The following is an 18868-nucleotide window of genomic DNA, read 5'->3' on the forward strand; positions in this document are numbered from 1 at the left end:
ATGGCATCACGCTCACAGCAACTTCCAACTCCTGGGCTCAAGCGAGTCTCCTGCCTCAGCCTCCCAAGTAGCTGGGACTACAGGCACCCTCCACAACGCCTGGCCATTTTTTGGTTGCAGCCATCATTGTTGTTTGGCGGGCCCCCGCCACCTTAGGTGTATGTGGCTGGCACCTTAGCCGCTTGAGCCACAGGCGCCGAGCCCCAAATGTAATTCTTATATAGTATAGGTAAAAATAATTATATTTAAAAAGACTAAAACTTTTCAGTTATCGTATGTTCTTAAAACTCACCAAAGTTTTACATACAAAATTCTGTCCTTACTTCAAATTATCTTTAAATATTATATAGTATAGCTACAGTTATACAAATGTCTTTTAAATTAAATTCAAAATTGTTAATAATTCTCCAGATAATTAGATATTTTAATATAATAAATTAAATTAATAATGCTTTCTAAAAATAGGTTATATATTTAATATTCTATTGAATAGTTAATATAAAATAATTAATATTTGTTTTTAAGGCAACTTAATTTTAAAATTGAAACAGAAGTATGCTTGTGTAAGTATTATGTCAGTACATAAACTATGTCTACAACTGAAAAATAAGTTTGCTTAAAAACTGTCTACCTGTGCAATTCTACTTTTTATTTTTATTTTTCACTAAATAATGACTGATACAAACATAGGATCATAAAATGTCCTCATGACTTGAATCAATGGAGGGCTATGCATTTTTTCTGCTTTCAAATTATTTATTAGATGACTTCTGAAACCTAGACTAACTCTGTTATATTTTATGGTTTTGTCTCCTAACGTGCTGACCCAGTCATTCTGTCATTGATGTATGTTTAACAAACTTTTGTAGATTACTGATCCTTGGGGAGATATAAAAAACTTGCAATTACTATGGTTGATTATTCAGTTAATATGAGTAAAGCAAGTATAAATTTGCTACTGATATAGGTTAAAGTTATTATAACTAAAACAGGAGATTTTGAGTTAAATGTTACTTTCTCATGTTGTTTAAACCAATTTTGTTTCTAGTGATTAGTAATAATGAAAGCAGATGTATTTCATATTACTTGAATTATACTAGGAAACAGTAAGCCTTTTTTATTCAGGTGGCTAAACACTATTCTAACTAAGATAATGGCTCTTAAAATTAACATAACAACATAAATCTAACTTTTAAAATAAATTATATATTAATATAAGGAAAAATTATAAAGATTAGATTTCTAAACTAGAGAACCAATGGAAATTCAGAATTTATTTTAATTTAATTTTATTTTTTTAGAGACAGTCTCACTTTGTTGCCCTTGGTAGAGTGCCATGGCGTCACAGCTCACAGCAACCTCCAGCTCTTGGGCTTACGTGATTCTCTTGCCTCAGCCTCCTGAGTAGCTGGGACTACAGGCACCTGACATAATGCCTGGCTTTTTTTTTTGTTGCAGTTTGGCCGGAGCCGGGTTTGAACCTACCACCTTTGGTACATGGGGCCAGTGCCCTACTCACTGAGCCACAGGTGCTGCCCGGAAATTCAGAATTTTTTAGTGAAAAATATATTGAGGTAACACTAAATCAAAAAGATTAATGTAGTATACACAAAAGAACTACACAAGTAGTATTTGTGCTACTCCCTTACTTTGATGGGTGTGGGGAGTTTCATAGGGAGTTTCAGATGTTACTGGCGATTTTTAACTAAAAAGGTAAAAATAATTTGCTTTGATACCCTCAATCTTTAAATACTACTCATAACATCTGCATTTTTATTATCCTATTTTCCTTTCTTCACAATCTAAAAATTAAAAGATCTAAAGGTTATTAAAGTTTAGAACAAAGAGTTACACATAACCCAATTCAGAATTTTAAGCTGTCCTTGCCTATATGTCATCTGGCCTTCATTCTATAATACAGTTTATTCTTTAGTTAACAACAGAAAAAAAATTTACCAATTTGGGCTACTACGTGGTAACAGGTGGCAGAATATGAAGCCACAATCTGCCCATAATTAAATTCCACTAGTTATATCTTGGGCATGTTAAGTAATAACGAGGAAATGTATATATAAGAATCAAGTACATATAAGAATGTTTTGTTAATACTGAGGTACAAGTTTACAGAAAAGGCCAGGTGAAAGTTTGGCTTGTACAGAATATGTCCCCCCCATCCTTTTTTTAAAGAGACAGGGTATTGCTCTACTGCCCAAACTAGAGTAAAACGGTATCATAATACTCACTGTAACCTTGAACCCCTGGGCTCAAAGTGATCCTTTCACCTCAGCCTTCCAAATAGCTAGGACTATTGGCATGTACCACCATGCCAGGAAAATTTTTTTTATTTTTTATGGAGATGGACTCTCAGTATGTTGCAGGCTGTTCTCAAACTCATGGCCTCAAGCAATTCTCTGGTGTTGGCCTTCCAAAGTGCTGGAATACAGGTGCGAGCCATTGGACCTGGCTAAAATACGCCTTGTTATTGCTTAATCGTCATTAAGTTTCACCTGTATTATATGATTACTTGAATATCCTTTTTTGTGTTTCCCATGTATCCAATTTAATGTTAGGAAAACCACAGTTTAAGAATTTAAGAAAATACTTAGTTGATCACAGATCTATACAGATGCCATTCATTAGGGGAAGATGATTCAAAATCAGAATGACTGATTAAATTAACCTGTCAGATATATGGTTGTCAAAGGACAACTTTTTTTTTTTTTTTTGAGACACAGCCTCAAGCTGTCACGCTGGGTAGAGTGCTGTGACATCACAGCTCACAGCAACCTCCAACTCCTGGGCTCAAGCAATTTTCCTGCCTCTGCCTCCTTGTAGCTGGGACTACAGGCACCAGGCACAACACCGGGCTATTTTTGGGTTGCAGCCGTCATTATTATTTGGTGGCCCGGGCTGGATTTGAACCCGCCAGCTCAGGTGTAGGTGGCTGGCACATTAGCCACTTGAGCTACAGGCACTGAGCCAAAGGATAACAGTTTAAGAATTCACTTTTACCTATGAGAATCTCTCATTCTGATTAAGGATACTTTGTGGCATATGTTATTATATTATTACTTTAAATAATAGTTCCTGGAGTGTTTGACTTTAACAAAAGGAAACTCCCTAGAGTGAACTAAAATAAAAAAATTTACTATTACCCAAAGTGAATTATATAAATAGAAACATATTATACTCATTCTTTAATAATTTTCTTTTGTCTTTAGTTTACTTTTTTAGTGCCACAACAATCACTTTCATATTAAAGCATTCACTCATTCATCTGACTACAATTTTTTACACTACTATAATATATACTGTGTTGTAATCAAGGTACTGGTAACACAATAGTAAACCAGAGAAGAGTCCTATCCTCATAGAGCTAACATTCTGGGAGGAAATAGACCATAAACAAGTAAACAATAAATAAGATGAAGACGTGGAGTCCCAGAGGTAGGGTGTAAGAAAAGGTAAAATTAGGAAGTCTGAGAAGGCCTCTTTGACAAGATAATATCCGAATGGTGACTGAACAACAATTAGGAACTGCCTGAATATATGGCAGAACAGTAATAGTACAGTGTTTAGGAATAAGACTATATGAAAGAAATATAGTGCCTAAAGGACAAGTTATATGAAGAAAAGCCGGAGGGGAAGGCAAAGGTCAGAACATGTGGGACTGTAATGTCAGGGTGAGGAGTCTAGACTTTATTACAATTGTAATGAGAAGCCATCAAATAATGTTGAGATACAACCTGGTTTACCTTTTTTTTTGCAGTTTTTGGCCCGGGCTGGGTTTGAACCCCCCTCTAGCATATGAGGACGGTGCCCTACTCCTTTGAGCCACAGGCACTGCCCCACCTGGCTTACTTTTTGAAAAGATCACTCCAGCTGCTCTGTGGAAAATGCATAAGGAATGCTGGGGGAAGCAATAGTGAAAACAGGGCAACCAGGCTCTTTAAGTTACTATGATTTAAACTACTACTTTAGATACATATGCACATATTTACTTTATTTTGGTTACCATTTTAAAACCAAATATTAGCATAAATATTTTTTTGAAATTTGTTTGAAATTACTTATGTTAACGTGAGGCAGCTCTCTTAAGAACTTATAGGAGAGTTAAATCTTCCTTTAATTCCTTCTCACTTTATCTGGTACCTATTTTATAGTAAGTATTTCAGATTTAAGGGTGAGTACTGTATATTCTATTCATGTTTCTTTTTTTCTCAGGGTGAAAATAACGAGGAAAGGAAGACCCATACGTGGTTTTTGATAGCTCCTTCTAAGTTTTATTAGAAGCACTGTACTATTTAGTCAAGGGGATATCCTTTTCCTCTGAAAGTACTCTTGGGCTTTGATAGATTCTCAGACCATTTCATTTTAATTAGATTAATTTATCCTGTGGCTCAACCTACTACCACTCAACCCAGATCTTCCCCACCTCTCTGCAATAGCTTTTCCTACTCTCTCCTTAGGCCATGGTTGGCAAATAGGAAGGATCAATGAGAGGATTCATGTCTTTGGGCCTTTGGGTATTTTTTCACCTGAGCATCACTCTCAGATGATCTTATTATTTTCTTGGATTTTTTCTTCTAGTAAATTCTAGTATGCCTGGAGATAATGCTCTCTTTTTTATCTTTGCTCCCTGCCAAGAAAACCAGAATGACAAGCTCTGTTTCTTTTTACTCCTTCTTGTAAAAAACACAGTTGGTAGGGGAGAATTATGTCTCTTGAGGGATTTTCAAGGTATTTTTCTTGAGTTACTAATTGCTCCCTCAGTTTCCATCTTTCCAGACTGGAGAAAATTCGGTTCATCTTTCAGGATTCTAATTAATCCCCTTCCTGATTCTTCCCACCACTGTACTGCTCCAGAAGGGAATAGAGAGAGAAGCCATGGCAATCCCTAAGGTACGTTATCTCTCTCTTTCCCTGGCTGTCATTTTTCAGAGATTATGGTTATAATTCCATGCACAAATATGGAGATTCTATTATTATTTGGGGTGTCAACAGGGCTTAGATAATTAACTGGTTAGGGAAAAGAGCAGAAAAAATGTTAGGCCAAAATTTCTATGAAGTTTAGAAGAGTCACAGAAAGAGACTGCTATAATGTATGTTATATACTATAATTTATGCTTAGAAATAGTTTGTTAGTAGTTCCTAACCCTGTCCATGCATCTTGCTAGGCACATTCTACATAACAAACATGTACACAGTAAGTAAATGTAAATACTATATGGTACCAGGTACTGTTTTAGGAACTTTATGGAAACACAAACACACACCCATTTAATTATTACTATAATCCTATGAAATAAGAGTAGGTATTATTTCTACTTTATAGATGAAATGAATCACAGAGAGGTTAACTTGCCCAAGGTCATCCAGCTGTAAAGTGTTAAAATCAGAATTCAAATTCAGGTATTGGGCTACCTTGCAGGGGCTTCAAAATAATACATGCATAGTTTCTACGTAGGTAGATTGCTAATTTAAGCCAAAGCTGAGAACAAAAATACCAAAATATAGGCCTCTCAACTTCTAGATAAGTGTAATTTTCACTAATTCTCGTGTATTAAATTCTGATCTCATTTAATTACCCTATATTCCTAACAGGTAGGTATCATCACAATTTTAAAGAAATAAAAGAAGTAAAGCAAGTTAGTGGCACAGCAGCAGGGAAATCTGAATCTCTCAATCCCCAAAGCCCTGGCTATGACCATACCTTTATTCACCTGTTTAAATGCAGAATGTACTCCTCTGTAACAAATATTTTAGTCCTTTAACTTATTTTTATCAATTTCTATGTAAGCTAATTTTGATTTATGGCAATAATGTTATTACTCTGAATTATCTGTTAAATGTCAATTTTAAGGAAAGTAGTTGGGCCTAATTTTACACATTTAATCCTAAAGAATAATTCTGAGAGTAGAAGTCCATGGTTGGAATGATTAGTGCTTGACACACAGGACCTGTCCAGCCATACTGTAGTATTAGTTTTGTAAAACTCTGGTTACAGTAATAAATAGCTATTTTACCCTAAACGAATGTCATTCGCTACCCTAAAAAAAGATAATTAAATCTCAGCCAGGAAAATTAACACACATATTGCAACCCTTTCTACATTCTTCTATGTTCCAACACTCAGTTATTATCTCTAACTTTTGGTTTGCTTATGAAAGCCAGTAAATCATGACAAATCCTCTGAAAAATTTATATTTACAAGAGTCAATGGTTTAGGAAAAGATATTAATTTATGAAGCAATATTTTTTTCCAGAAATATACACTTACTTCTGCTTTTTTACGAGCTTCTATAGCTTTCATAAGCATCATATGTTGTCGCCTTCGCTCTCGTTCCTATTAGGCCAGATAAAATTAGGGAAATAACTCAACCAGAGTTAATAGTTTGATTTTCAAATGGAAAAACAAACAAACAACAATTAAAAAAACCCAAAAAAACTCAGTATAGCATGTTTAGCATTTATAGACAAGTCACAGTAAATACTAAATATAAGACAAGAATGGCCAGTCTGTGCATGTTTTAGTTCAGGTTTAGAAAGCGAATACAAGAACAATCAAAAGCAAAAAGGTAAAGCAATGAACATGGAGACAGTGTAAACAGAAGCATACAAAATTTACTTATGGTCAGTTGTGATGCTCCTTCAAAAGCTGGCAGAACAAAAAGCATAATGGTTGGCTGGAACAGGTCAGTTACCTTACATCTGCTATTAGAAAAACCACAAATACTTGCTATGGCCAATTAAACTAAAGGTGGTGTTGTTCTTAAATTTTTAGATCAGGAAGAAATTGATTTATGGTTCTTTTCACTAAATGGTTTTAGAACTGGTCATTTTTATTTCAAGTACAAAATAATTTTGTAAATCCAATAAGTCACCAACAAATTAGAAAGTTTTTAAAAATGCTTTTATACCAATTTAGTTAAGCTAGTCTTATTTCATATGTCATACCAATGAAATAGGATATTCCTATTTACTGATGTCTGCCACTTGATGCACTATTTAAAGCCACAAAAGCTGCACCACGGGCTAATAAGAATCTAAAAGGAAAAGTATGCAAATAAGGCAAGCACTAGCTTAATTTGATAATCTCATTTTATTTTAAATTTTTTAAAATCACATTTATATTATCTGATCAATGTTTTAAAGCATATTTGGTCCCCTCAAAGGGATATTTCTAAAATTATTTTTAAAATTTATCTATAAAACCAGAATATATTTCATATTCTCTCATCGAACAAACTCAAAATTGCCACTGTATTTGATGGCAGTTTTGCATCTAGAATGATGGGAGAATATGCTCCAAAATTGTATCTAATTGTATAGTGATCCAACTTTCCTTGTGACATCAGTAATGTAAGTTTTTAGAGAGCAGCCTTATTTAAGGCTTGTACAATTCAATGAAAAGTCTTGGAGATGCATCATACTTCTTTATAGACAGACAAGCAGATGTATGCAATGCACTGTGCTGTAAAGCCATGCAGCAGTATGTAATATGACAGCAGCCAGTGCTACACTTTATGCATTGCTATGACAACCATATCACAACCAAATCACAATGCGGTGTTAGATGTACAAAAATAAACATACCCATACCATATCTAGTCTATGCCTCTCCAACTCCTGGTAGAGAGAGTTGGCACAACATTATGAAACAGAAATCACAGAGTCATAAAACCAATTTTTAACCCCCCAAAAGACACCAATACCAAAGCAAGACAATCAACTGTAAGATGAGGGAACAACTTAAGCAGAAATTTTACCAGAAATTTTAAAGTAAATACTTAGAAGACTTTCCCCAAATAGGTTTAAGCAATATTATAAAATGTACATTTCAATAGTTATACAGTTGCATAACTGTATGTATACAGACCTGATGTTTCAGAAGAACGGCTTGCTGTCTTCTCATTTCTTTTTCCTTAAAAATAAGAAACTTTTAATATATGGTTTTTAGGATGGTTTTAGAACATGCTGAAAGTATTAGAAGTTCCTTTTCAGAGATTCTGTAGTCTTCCATTAGACTGAATCATATGAAATTGTCAATACTCAATTATCTTTTACTTATAAAATGGCGATCCAATTTCATATGTAATACTTACCTAAAAATCGTGGCAAGGATCTTTTCTCAGCAGCCATTTCATCATAAAATTCAGTGAATGACCTACCAGCACACTTCAATAGCATATTCACTTTACTGAGTAGCTAGATAGCCAGAGCATATTGATATGACTCACACATGTTTTAAAATTAATTTAATACATTATGTTGCAATCTTCAAGTCCAGCTGATTAGAACTATTTCCACTCTAAATATAAACCCCCAAATGTACTCTAATTAACATTTTTCATTTCAGTATACTGCATATGAATGAAAGTGAGAAAGACTATGAACATGCCCACCTATATGACTCAGGGAACCATCTCAAGGGGATGGAACTTAATGGAAACCACTCTAGGATATTACCAATTTTAATATTTTTATAAAGGCAAAATCTGGATAAAATTAAGTAATAAGGGCAGGCATGAAAAGAGCAAAAAATCTTTTTTTTTTTTTGAGACAGAGCCTCAAGCTGTCCCCCTGGGTAGAGTACCATGGCAACACAGCTCACAGCAACCTCCAACTCCTGGGCTCAAGCGAGTCTTCTGCCTCCGCCTCCCAAGTAGCTGGGACCACAGGCGCCTGCCACAATGCCTGGCTATATTTTGGTTGCAGCCATCATTGTTGTTTGGGGGGCCCAGGCTGGATTTGAACCTGCCACCTTAGGTGTATGTGGCTGGCGCCTTAGCTACTTGAGCCACAGGCACCAAGCCAGAGCAAAAAATCTTAATAAATTACCATAGAAATGATAAACAGTTCTCTAGCTTTACAAGATATGGTTATGATGGCTGTTTCTAGCATCAGCAGGTTTGCTTAGCTGCTCCCTTGAGTATTTAGTTATCAGAGGTTGGAAGGTAAGGGACAGATGGGGAGCCAAGGGGACAACTCTCTCATAGTACGTGCCAGGAAATCTAAACAAAAACACCCCCAAACATTTGACATTAAAATAATTAATAATGGCTAATTTTATTATTGGCAAATAGCTGATAAAGTTTGGTTTTTGTTTCTCTAGGCTTTTCATTTTTAATAGATAAAAGAGGTGCTGGATATTGACAAAGTTAAAAGGGGACAATCAGATTTGAGACAGTTTGTAACAGAAACATCAGTGACACACAAAATAGTTTTGAGGATGATTCTAGTCCAAAAACACAATATACAGGTATTAAGCAAAATTTAGTACTTCTGATTTGATATCTCATATTTAAAGAGCTCAAAGCGTCACATAAATCTGTATAATGAAATAAAAAATATACATACAATATACATACAAACAAAGGCACACATTATACATAGGTTGTGTCTGCTAAACATTTTTAGACAGCCAATGAGGAAAGCTATTTTTGTCATACAATTGATGCTGGCATAACATATTGTTTTCATTTTTAAAAAATAAAACTCTGATTCTCATCTAAACTAACCTTTATTCGTTTCTCGGCCTCCAATAATTTGGCATTTGCCGCTTCTTCCTTCTTTTTCTTTTTAGCCTGTGCATGCAAAACAGGTCTCAAAGTCATGCAACAGCACCACTACAACTTATAAATAATCTCAGACTTGAAATGAAGCTACATGTCTCACAAGTACAAAACAATACGTAACATATATGTAGACAATTACAGATTTTCCCCAGTACATGCTGTATTGTTTCAAATTTATAGATTAGCATTAACATACATAAAAATTCTTAAGAGTCCTAAGAATAAGACAACTTTTCTTCTTCAAGCTCTGTTAAAAGTCTTAAGTGTTATTTTACCTTAAAACTTAATAAAAAAAAAACTTAATCACAGAAAAAATGATTTTTGCTATTTATTGTTTTTCTGATTTTAAAAGTAAGAAGTTTAGAAAATGAGAGATTTTAATTGATAAGGAAAAATTTTATCAAGAATAAATCACACCTTTATTTAATATTTCTTTTTAATATTTGAAATTTGAGATAAATAAATCTATTTTTTGGCTAAATACATGAAATAAAACATGTTAAATATTATTTTCTCTATCATTGTATATTGCGGTTAAATTCAAGTGTTTATTTTTTTAACAGAATGGAAACTTTTAATCTTCCATGAAGCAATTATGACAATCAAGATCATGCTATAAAATATGAGTTTCCTAATCTTAAAGTCATTAACTACCTGGTAGTTTTATATCTAGCAGTTATTGTTAATTTACTTTAAAATAGAAATACAGGGTGGACATAAAGTTTGCATGCAATTTAAATTTTCAACATAGGAGTTTTAAAATTAATTTGAAATATGTATGCATTTCTAGAAAGAAAAAAACTGTAACACAGAAAACCTCAGGTCTTTGGAGTCCTCAGGAAATAAACTATTCTCTAAAGAATAAGTTCCTGAATAGCTCAAGGTGATAATAATTTTGAACATTAGAAAATTTATTTTCACAATTTTAGATGGAAATAAGTTTGAGACATATGCTTGCTTAGCCACAGTACACTAAACATAATTTGGCTTTTTCTTGATGACTCGGGGCAATTATTCTGAATATCAGTTGTTATACTGTACAGCTCCAGAGAGTAATGCCTTTGGGCTATTAAGGCGTTTAAAATTGCTTCCTATTCATCTAAAAGATTATAGATTGTTGCTAGGCTTTTGAGTTCCTATATATGCTAGCTGATGTTTTTCTATATTTTTCCCTTGCTGTCTTTTGGATTTTTGCTATTGCCTGTATGTCTCCTATTCCTATTCTAATCAGCTTGTAGGAAAAAAGAATTATGCTAGAAACTAGAAAAACAAACTGATAAAAACTGTTTCTATATTTAAAAATTTACATTCATAATCTACCATGGAATTAGAAAAACACCAAAAAATATTTCCTTTCATTTTGGAATGCTTACTTTTCTAAATATTTGTTTCTAAATTAAAAGTAAATATCTGACAATAAGCCCTAATGACTTTTCTACAAGTAAAGAAAAAGAAGTTCTTTTACTTTTGTTGAAGTAAAAAGTTTTAGCACATGAACTTTATTACAACTATAGAGGCTGTTCAGATGTTTCTCTTTTTCTTTTGTCTCATTTCCTGGGTTTTTACTCTTAGGATTACACGAGGTTGGTAAAATTAAACTTACTCTATGCATCAAGTCTAAAGAAAATTTCCGATGAACAAACTAATGTGTATTAGTGAAAGAATATAAGGGAAAGATTTTATTTTTGCAGACTTTGAGATATATGACATTATTTTAACTAAATTAAATTTAAGAAATGATCTACCTCTAGAATTTGTTGAGCTCGAAGTTCCTTTTCCATTCTGATTTGCTGTATCCTTTTAATTTTTTCCTGTAGGAAAAATTATGATAATTTCAGATAATAAAATAAATATTTAGGTAAAGAGTGTTTAAGTGGAATCAAATTAATATCTAAATTCTTTATTTTGTATAAGTACAAAATTACCAAAGGCTGTTCATGCTGGTCTAAAAATTTATTTAATATTTTAAAATGTCTTAAATTAAGATGATTTTATAAAAGTTCTCATAATAATTTATAAAATGCAAATGCTAAATATATAGAAACTAGGTAAATCAAGCTGATTAAACTTATATAGCCTGGGTCAGCATCTGTAGCTCAGTAGCTAGGGTGCCAGCCACATTTACTGGAGCTGGCAGCTTTGAACCCAACCCAAGCCTGCAAACAACAATGATAATTACAACAACAACAACAACAACAACAACAACAACAACAAAAAAGCTGGGCGTTGTGGCAGGCGCCTACAGTCCCAGCTACTTGGGAGGCTTAGGCAAGACAATCACTTAAGCCCAAGAGTTTGAGGCTGCTGTAAGCTGTGATACCATAGCACTCTACTGAGGGTGACATAGTGAGACTCTCCAAAAAAAAAAAACCAAACCAAAAACTCAAGTAGCCTAAGGATCTTTGTAAATACTTGCAATTACAAATAATAATTTAAACTAAATATAAGACAGAATAGTAGAAAGAATAGTTAAGTGGAAGTCAGAAAGTATAAGGCTAGTTCTGGGTTACTGTCATTTATTGAATAATCTTGTGCAAATACTAACTATTCTTTTATAAAAGAAGAAGTGCTTGCTCTTTCTCACTTTGTCATGATAAAATAAAAAAACGCTCTTTAAGAAGTAGTGACACAAATGTAATAGATTGTTGCTAACAATAATTTCCATTCTAAAATTTATTTCACACACTGAATAACATAATAATGACTTCTATGACATTGCTTTTAACTACCACAATTAGTCCATTTCAGAAATCTGTATTATTATTTAAAAAGTGATTAGTTATAATTTAATATTCCAAGGAATTATTTACATGACATAATTGGTGTACACCAATGGTCCTCAACCTTTTTGGCACCAGGGACCAGTTTTGTGGAAGAGAATTTTCCCACTGCCAGAGTTGGGAGGGGATGGTTTGATATGAGTCTGCAAGTAATTGATCCACTATAGCCTCTGTGAAGTCAAACCTCTCTGTTACTAATGTTACTGATCTGTATTTGTAGCCACTCCCCAGTGCCAGGATCACCTCGTCAACACTATCTCAGACTGACAGGCATTCGATTTTGTTAAGGAGCACAACCTAGATCCCTCATATGCAGAGTAGGTTTCTCATACTTACGAGAATCTTATGCCATCACTGATTTGAGAGAAGGCACAGCTGAGGTGGTGATGCAAGCAATGGGGAATAACTATAAATACAGGTGAAGTTTGATCTCTCACCTACCTCTCAGCTCCCGCTATGCAGCTGGTTCTTAACAGGCTATAGACCAGAACACATCATCTAAACATAATGAACTTATTTTTGGTTATGTTTTATAATTTATTGATCATGTAAATTTTGAAGAGAGTTTACATTTTGATTTTTAAAAACATTTCATTTGCTATGAACATACTGTAAGCAATTTCATGTTCATAAATCCCTTCTAAAGTCCCAAACTGGTAATGATGACAATAAACACAAGTTTTTGAAAAGACACCCAAAGTTTCCCAGTTACAAATTATACTTGTCCTAGAATTTATGGAGCCAACATATTTTATGCTGCTATATCTCACAATACCTACTCTAGTTTCCAGATGTTACCTGTACTTCTGAAGCTATGCTTTAAAAGGTATTTTGCCTGTAGCCGCTGCTGCTACTGCCACCCCTGCAGCTACTGTGCTGCACCCTTCAGCCCAGAGGGTCCGAGCCAGAGCAGCGTGCAGACTCCTGTACCAAAAGGACTCATCGAAACCTTAGGCCAGAGGCACTGGTAACTTAAAGAGCAAGAGGAAGTGAAAGGAAAACTAGGGCAAGGAAACAGATAACAGAAAACACTCATGAGGAAGAATCAGCAGAAAAATCCTGGCAACATTAAAAACCAGTCTAGAGCAACCCCCCAATGGACTACTATGAGGTAGTTACTGCAGTGGATACCACCTATATAGAAATGTTAGAAATTATAGAAGGGGAATTTAAAATACAGATGATGAAAAGAACAAAGAAAATTTCTGAGAAAGTGGAAAATAATCAAAAAACAATGAAGGAAAATGCTGAGAAAGTAGAAAATAAACAAAAGGAAATCCCAAAACAGAATCAAATATGAGATGAATGATATGAAAAATATAAAAATGATATAGCAGAGTTGGAGGAATTGAAGCAGTCAATTAGGGAACTTAAAGATGCAATAGAAAGTATCAAGAACAGATTAAACCATGCAGAAGAAACAATCTCAGAGGTAGAGGACAAAGCTCTTGAGACAACTCAGATAGTTAAAGAGGCAGAAAAGAAGAGAGAGAAAGCAGAACGTTCACTGACAGAATTATGGGACTTTATGTAGCCTTCAAACATATGAGTTATCGGTATCCCAGAAGAGGAAGAAGAATGCCCCAGAGGAATGGAAGCCATACTAGAGAATATTATAAATGAAAATTTCCCAAATATCATCAAAGATTCTGACACACTCCACTCAGAGGGATATTGGACCCCAGGTTGCCTCAACTCTAACAGAGTTTCTCCAAGACACATTGTGATGAACCTGTCCAAAGTCAAGACAAAAGAAAAGATTCTCCAAGTTGCCAGGAGTAAGTGCCAGTTGACCTACAGGGGCAAATCCATCAGGATAACTGCAGACTTCTCTAATGAAACTTTTCAAGCAAGAAGACAATGGTCATCTACCTTTAATCTACTTAAACAGAACAATTTCCAGCCCAGAATTCTATATTCTGCTAAGCTAAGCTTTGAAATTGACAGAGGAATCAAATCATTTACTGATATACAAACATTGAGGAAATTCGCCACAACAAGGCCAGTATAGGAAATACTTCAACCTGTTCTACACACTGACCATCACAATGGATCAACAAAGGAAGAACTCAGAAATTAAAGGACAGAACCTAGCTTCCACAATGATGCAAAAGATTAAACTAAGCAATGGACTCTCACAAAATAAGGTGAATAGAACACTACCACACTTATCAATTATCTCAATAAATGTTAATGGCTTCAATTCCCCATTGAAGAGGCACAGATTGGCTGATTGGATTAAAAAACACAAGCCATCCATTCACCATCTGCAGGAAACACACCTAGCTTCAAAAGACAAAGTAAAACTCAGAGTTAAGGGTTGGCAGACACTTTTTCAGGCAAATGGAATTCAGAAGAAAAGAGGGGTTGCAATTTTATTTCAGATACAAATGGATTTAAAGCAACTGAAGTGAAAAAAGACAAAGACTTCACATTGGTCAAGGGAAAAATACAAAAAGAAGACATTTCAATTCTAAATATTTATGCACCCAAATTAAATGCTCCGAGATTCTTGAAACTGACCTTACTTAGTTTGAGCAATATGATGATATCCCATAATACCATATAACAGGGGACTTTATATAGCTGGACAGATTCTCTAAACAGAAATTAAATGAAGATATAAGAGACTTAAATGAGACCCTAGAACAACTGTGTTTGATAGACACATATAGAACATTCCATCCCAAAGCTAAAGAATATACATTCTTCTCATAGACCCATGGACTATCCTCCAAAATTGATCATATTATAGGACAAAACAAACCTCAACAGAATGAAAAGAACTGAAATTTTACCTTCTATCTTCTCAGACCCCAAGGCATTCAAGGTGGAACTCAACTGCAACAAAAATGTTCACCCCACAAAATGGCATGCAAATTAAACAACCTTATGTTGAATGACAGTGGGTGCAGGAAGAAATAAAAGAGGATAACATATGCTTCCTTGAGCATAACAACAATGAAGACACAAGCTGCCAAAACCTGTGGGATCCTGCAAAAGCAGTTCTGAGAGGAAAATGTGTCACTTTGGATGCCTACATCCGAAAACCAGAAAACATCAATAAACTCACAAGCCATGTTATGGAACTGAAAAAAGAACAATCTAAGCCTAAACCCAGCAGAAGAAAAGAAATTAAATCAAAGATCAACGAAATTGAAAACAAAAGAATCAGTCAGAAAATTAATGAGACAAGTTGGATTTTTTTATTTTGTTTGTTTTTTTGGCTGGGGCCGGGCTTGAACCGTCCACCCCTGGTATATGGGGCTGGTACCCTATTCCTTGAGCCATAGGCACTGTCCAGAAGTTGGTTTTTTTTAAAAAATAAATAAAATAGGTAAACCTTTGGCCAGACTAGAAATAGAAAAGTAAAAGTAACCTCAATGAGAAAGGATAAAGGGGAAATAACAACAGATGCCACAGAGACATAAGAAATTATGTCTGAATACTACCAGAAACTCTATGTCCAGAAATTTGACAATGTAAAGGAAATGGATCAATATTTGGAATCACACCCTCTCCCTAGACTTAGCCAGGAAAAAATAGATCTCCTGAGCAGACCAATTTCAAGCACTGAGATCAAAGAAACAATAAGAAGTCTTCCAACAAAAAAAATGCCCTAGTCCTGATGGCTTCACACCAGAATTCTATCAAACCAAATTGAGGAGGAAGGAATCTTCCCCAACACGTTCTATGAAGCAAATATCACCCTGAATTTCCAAAACCAGGAAAGGAGCCAACTAAAAAGGAGAACTTCAGACCAATTTCACCAATGAATATAGATGCAAAAATTCTCAACAAAATCCTAGCCAATAGATTACAGCTCATCATCAAAAAAGTCATACATCATGATCAAATAGGTTTCATCCCAGGGATGCAAGGCTGGTTTAACATATGCAAGTCCATAAACGTTATTCACTGTATCAACAGAAGCAAAAACAAAGACCATATGATCCTCTTAGATCCTTCAGCTTAGGAGAAATAACCAAAGCAAATAGACAACCTACCTAACTATGGTAAAAAGAGTACTACAGTAGAACTTCCTTAGTTAACTACCTCCCTACATTGACTATCTCCTTAAGTTCATCTGATTTTTTTTCTTTTTTGGGTGGGGTTGGGGGCAGAGTCTCAAGCTGTTGCCCTGGGTAGAGTGCCATGGTATCACAGCTGATAGCAACCTCAAACTCTTGGACTTAAGCGATTCTCTTGCCTCAGCCTCCCAAGTAGCTTCAGACTATAGGTACCCACCACAATGCCCAGCTGTTTTTTTTTTTGTTGTTGTTGTTCCAGCTGTTATTGTTGTTTTAGCTAGCCTGGGGTGGGTTCCAACCAGCCAGCTGTGGCCAGTGCCTCTACCCACTGACCTATGGGCACTGCCCTTAATCTAATTTTCATAGTCCAGATATGCACTGCATGTACTCAGTGGATGTTCCTTATGTTGACCACCTCCTTATGTTGACCAGTTTGTTATATTCCTTCCAGTGGTCAACTTACAGAGGTTCTACTATATATTGTTATTTTATATGTATTCTTAAAAATTTGAAAATTTGTTTTGCACAAGGCATGGTGGTCACCACTTTGCATTCATTATCTCATTTAATCTTCAGATACTGCAATTCTTCTTTTACAATGGAGGAAGCAAACTTAGAGGTTAAGTTATCCTCCTTAGAGGTTAAATTATCAAGTAACAGAGCCCATATTTAACTCTAGGTTGCTTGACAAAAATTCTAAATTCTGAATCCCAACTCTGTATCAACTTTTTCTATTGCTTTAGTCAACACTGGGAGAAATCCTAGCAATAATCACATAAAGTCTAACTTGAGGTCTTTATTTAGCTATTTACAGAGTAATACAACTTATTTCATTTCATACTCAGAAATAACTACTTGCTGTTCAAAATTATTTTAAACAATAGTACTGGCTTGGTGCCTGTAGCATAGTGGTTACAGCACCAACCACATACATCAAGGGTGGTGGGTTCAAACCCAGCCTGAGCCTGCTAAACAACAATAAAAACTGTAACAAAAAAAACAGCCAGGCGTTGTGGCGGGTATCTATAGTCCCAGCTACTTGGGAGGCTGAGGCAAGAGAATCACTTAAGCCCAAGAGTTTGAGGTTGTAGTGAGCTATGACACCATGGCAGTCTACTGAGGGCGACATAGTAAGACTCTATCTTAAAAAACAAAACAAAACAAAACAATTTACCCCCATTTCCTTTCTGTTTTAATGTCAATGCAAGTGAAGATGAAAGAGCAGTTCACAAGTTCCTTTCTTTAATGTAGTTGAATACCAGTTTCTCAATACCTGTAAGAACTTAAAAATTACTTAACTGACCTAATTTTGAAAACCACGTGGACATTGTAGATATAAGACAGAACTCTAGATATGCTCAAACAATGCTATTGTCATTGTTTTGCAGTAGCAATTTTTATGTAACTTGGAAAGAATTTAGAAGCAATGAGGGCAAACCATATTCTATATAACTTGGATTTAGTTTTTTACTAATATTTCACAATATAAGATCAGTAAGCTTTTCTTATTAAAATTTCAACTTTCAAGCAATGTATTTCATTTACTGATATATTAATTTTTAAAAGTTTGAAAATTATTCAATATGTCAACTTATATTCAAAGTCTTCAGGGATCTTAAAAGTACTTAAACAAATTTACTGTTCAGTTATCATTTTTTAGAAAACAGTGAAGTAGAAAACTTGTTAAAAAGTGAAGTAAACTTTTAACTAAAGGAAGAGGACAACTTTCTAAATAATATATATAACATTAATGTGAAAAATAGTTACTCAAGGAATTGAAGATAATGCACACATACGAATAAATCCTCAAAATAAGGTCCATGTTTTAAAAGTCAGTTCCAATGCATAAACATACCTGCTGTTTCATAATCTTTATCTGTTCTTTTTGTTTTCGCTTCTCCTCAGCAGCCATTATTGCTGTGATGAGAAACAAAAGCACAGATCAGAAAAAAGAGTGGCAAGGGCTCCCATGAACCCCCTCCCCCCAATACTCACTCTTTACATTTGTCATCATTTAAATCACCCACCTTGTTGTTTTTTAGCTTCTTTAGCAACTCGAGCCTGTTCCTGCTTTTGAAGTTTTCTTAAAAGCTTTATTTGTGCTGCTTGCCTGGCTATTTCTGAAAAATACAAAATTTCAAAAAATCTTATTAACAACTTTACACAATTGCTAACCTAAAACAATAACTGTGTGAAAATGAAATGATTGTAAAGGATATAATATTTAAGAACATTGCCTAAGGTTAGACAGACAGCAAGCAGGAGAAAGGTATAGTAGAAAATGTCATGTTTACTTCCCTTGGAAATCATCAAATTATTTCATCAAAGATGAGAACATACACTGAAATCCAAAACAATGTTTTCTTAATCCTCATCAGAGAGGCTCACTTAAGTACATTTTTTTTACCTTTCAAGTAAACTTAGTAGTAAAGTAGATATTATTTGAAGAAGCATAACAGTCACTCTTTTTTTTTTTTTT

General features: G+C 34.5%; 1 protein-coding gene across 5 annotated transcripts in view; it reads right to left on the reverse strand.

Annotated features, from left to right (window-relative positions):
• The window catches only part of BAZ2B (bromodomain adjacent to zinc finger domain 2B), a 271958-nt gene that overhangs the window by 48948 nt on the left and 204142 nt on the right, over nucleotides 1-18868 (reverse strand). For 3 of the 5 annotated variants that reach the window (XM_023516804.1, XM_023516803.1, XM_023516801.1), the window contains 7 exons: nucleotides 18417-18509; nucleotides 18245-18306; nucleotides 11324-11389; nucleotides 9522-9587; nucleotides 7880-7924; nucleotides 7603-7629; nucleotides 6281-6346 (listed from right to left, as the gene is read on the reverse strand). In XM_023516804.1, the coding sequence (XP_023372572.1) occupies nucleotides 6281-6346; nucleotides 7603-7629; nucleotides 7880-7924; nucleotides 9522-9587; nucleotides 11324-11389; nucleotides 18245-18306; nucleotides 18417-18509 (425 nt within the window). The remainder of the gene's footprint in view (nucleotides 1-6280; nucleotides 6347-7602; nucleotides 7630-7879; nucleotides 7925-9521; nucleotides 9588-11323; nucleotides 11390-18244; nucleotides 18307-18416; nucleotides 18510-18868) is intronic. The other 2 variants (XM_023516805.1, XM_023516802.1) reach the window with 1 other exon arrangement.

This window comes from Otolemur garnettii, unplaced genomic scaffold (assembly GCF_000181295.1).
Source record: "Otolemur garnettii isolate 467f Iridium unplaced genomic scaffold, OtoGar3 scaffold00098, whole genome shotgun sequence".
NCBI lineage: Eukaryota > Metazoa > Chordata > Mammalia > Primates > Galagidae > Otolemur > Otolemur garnettii.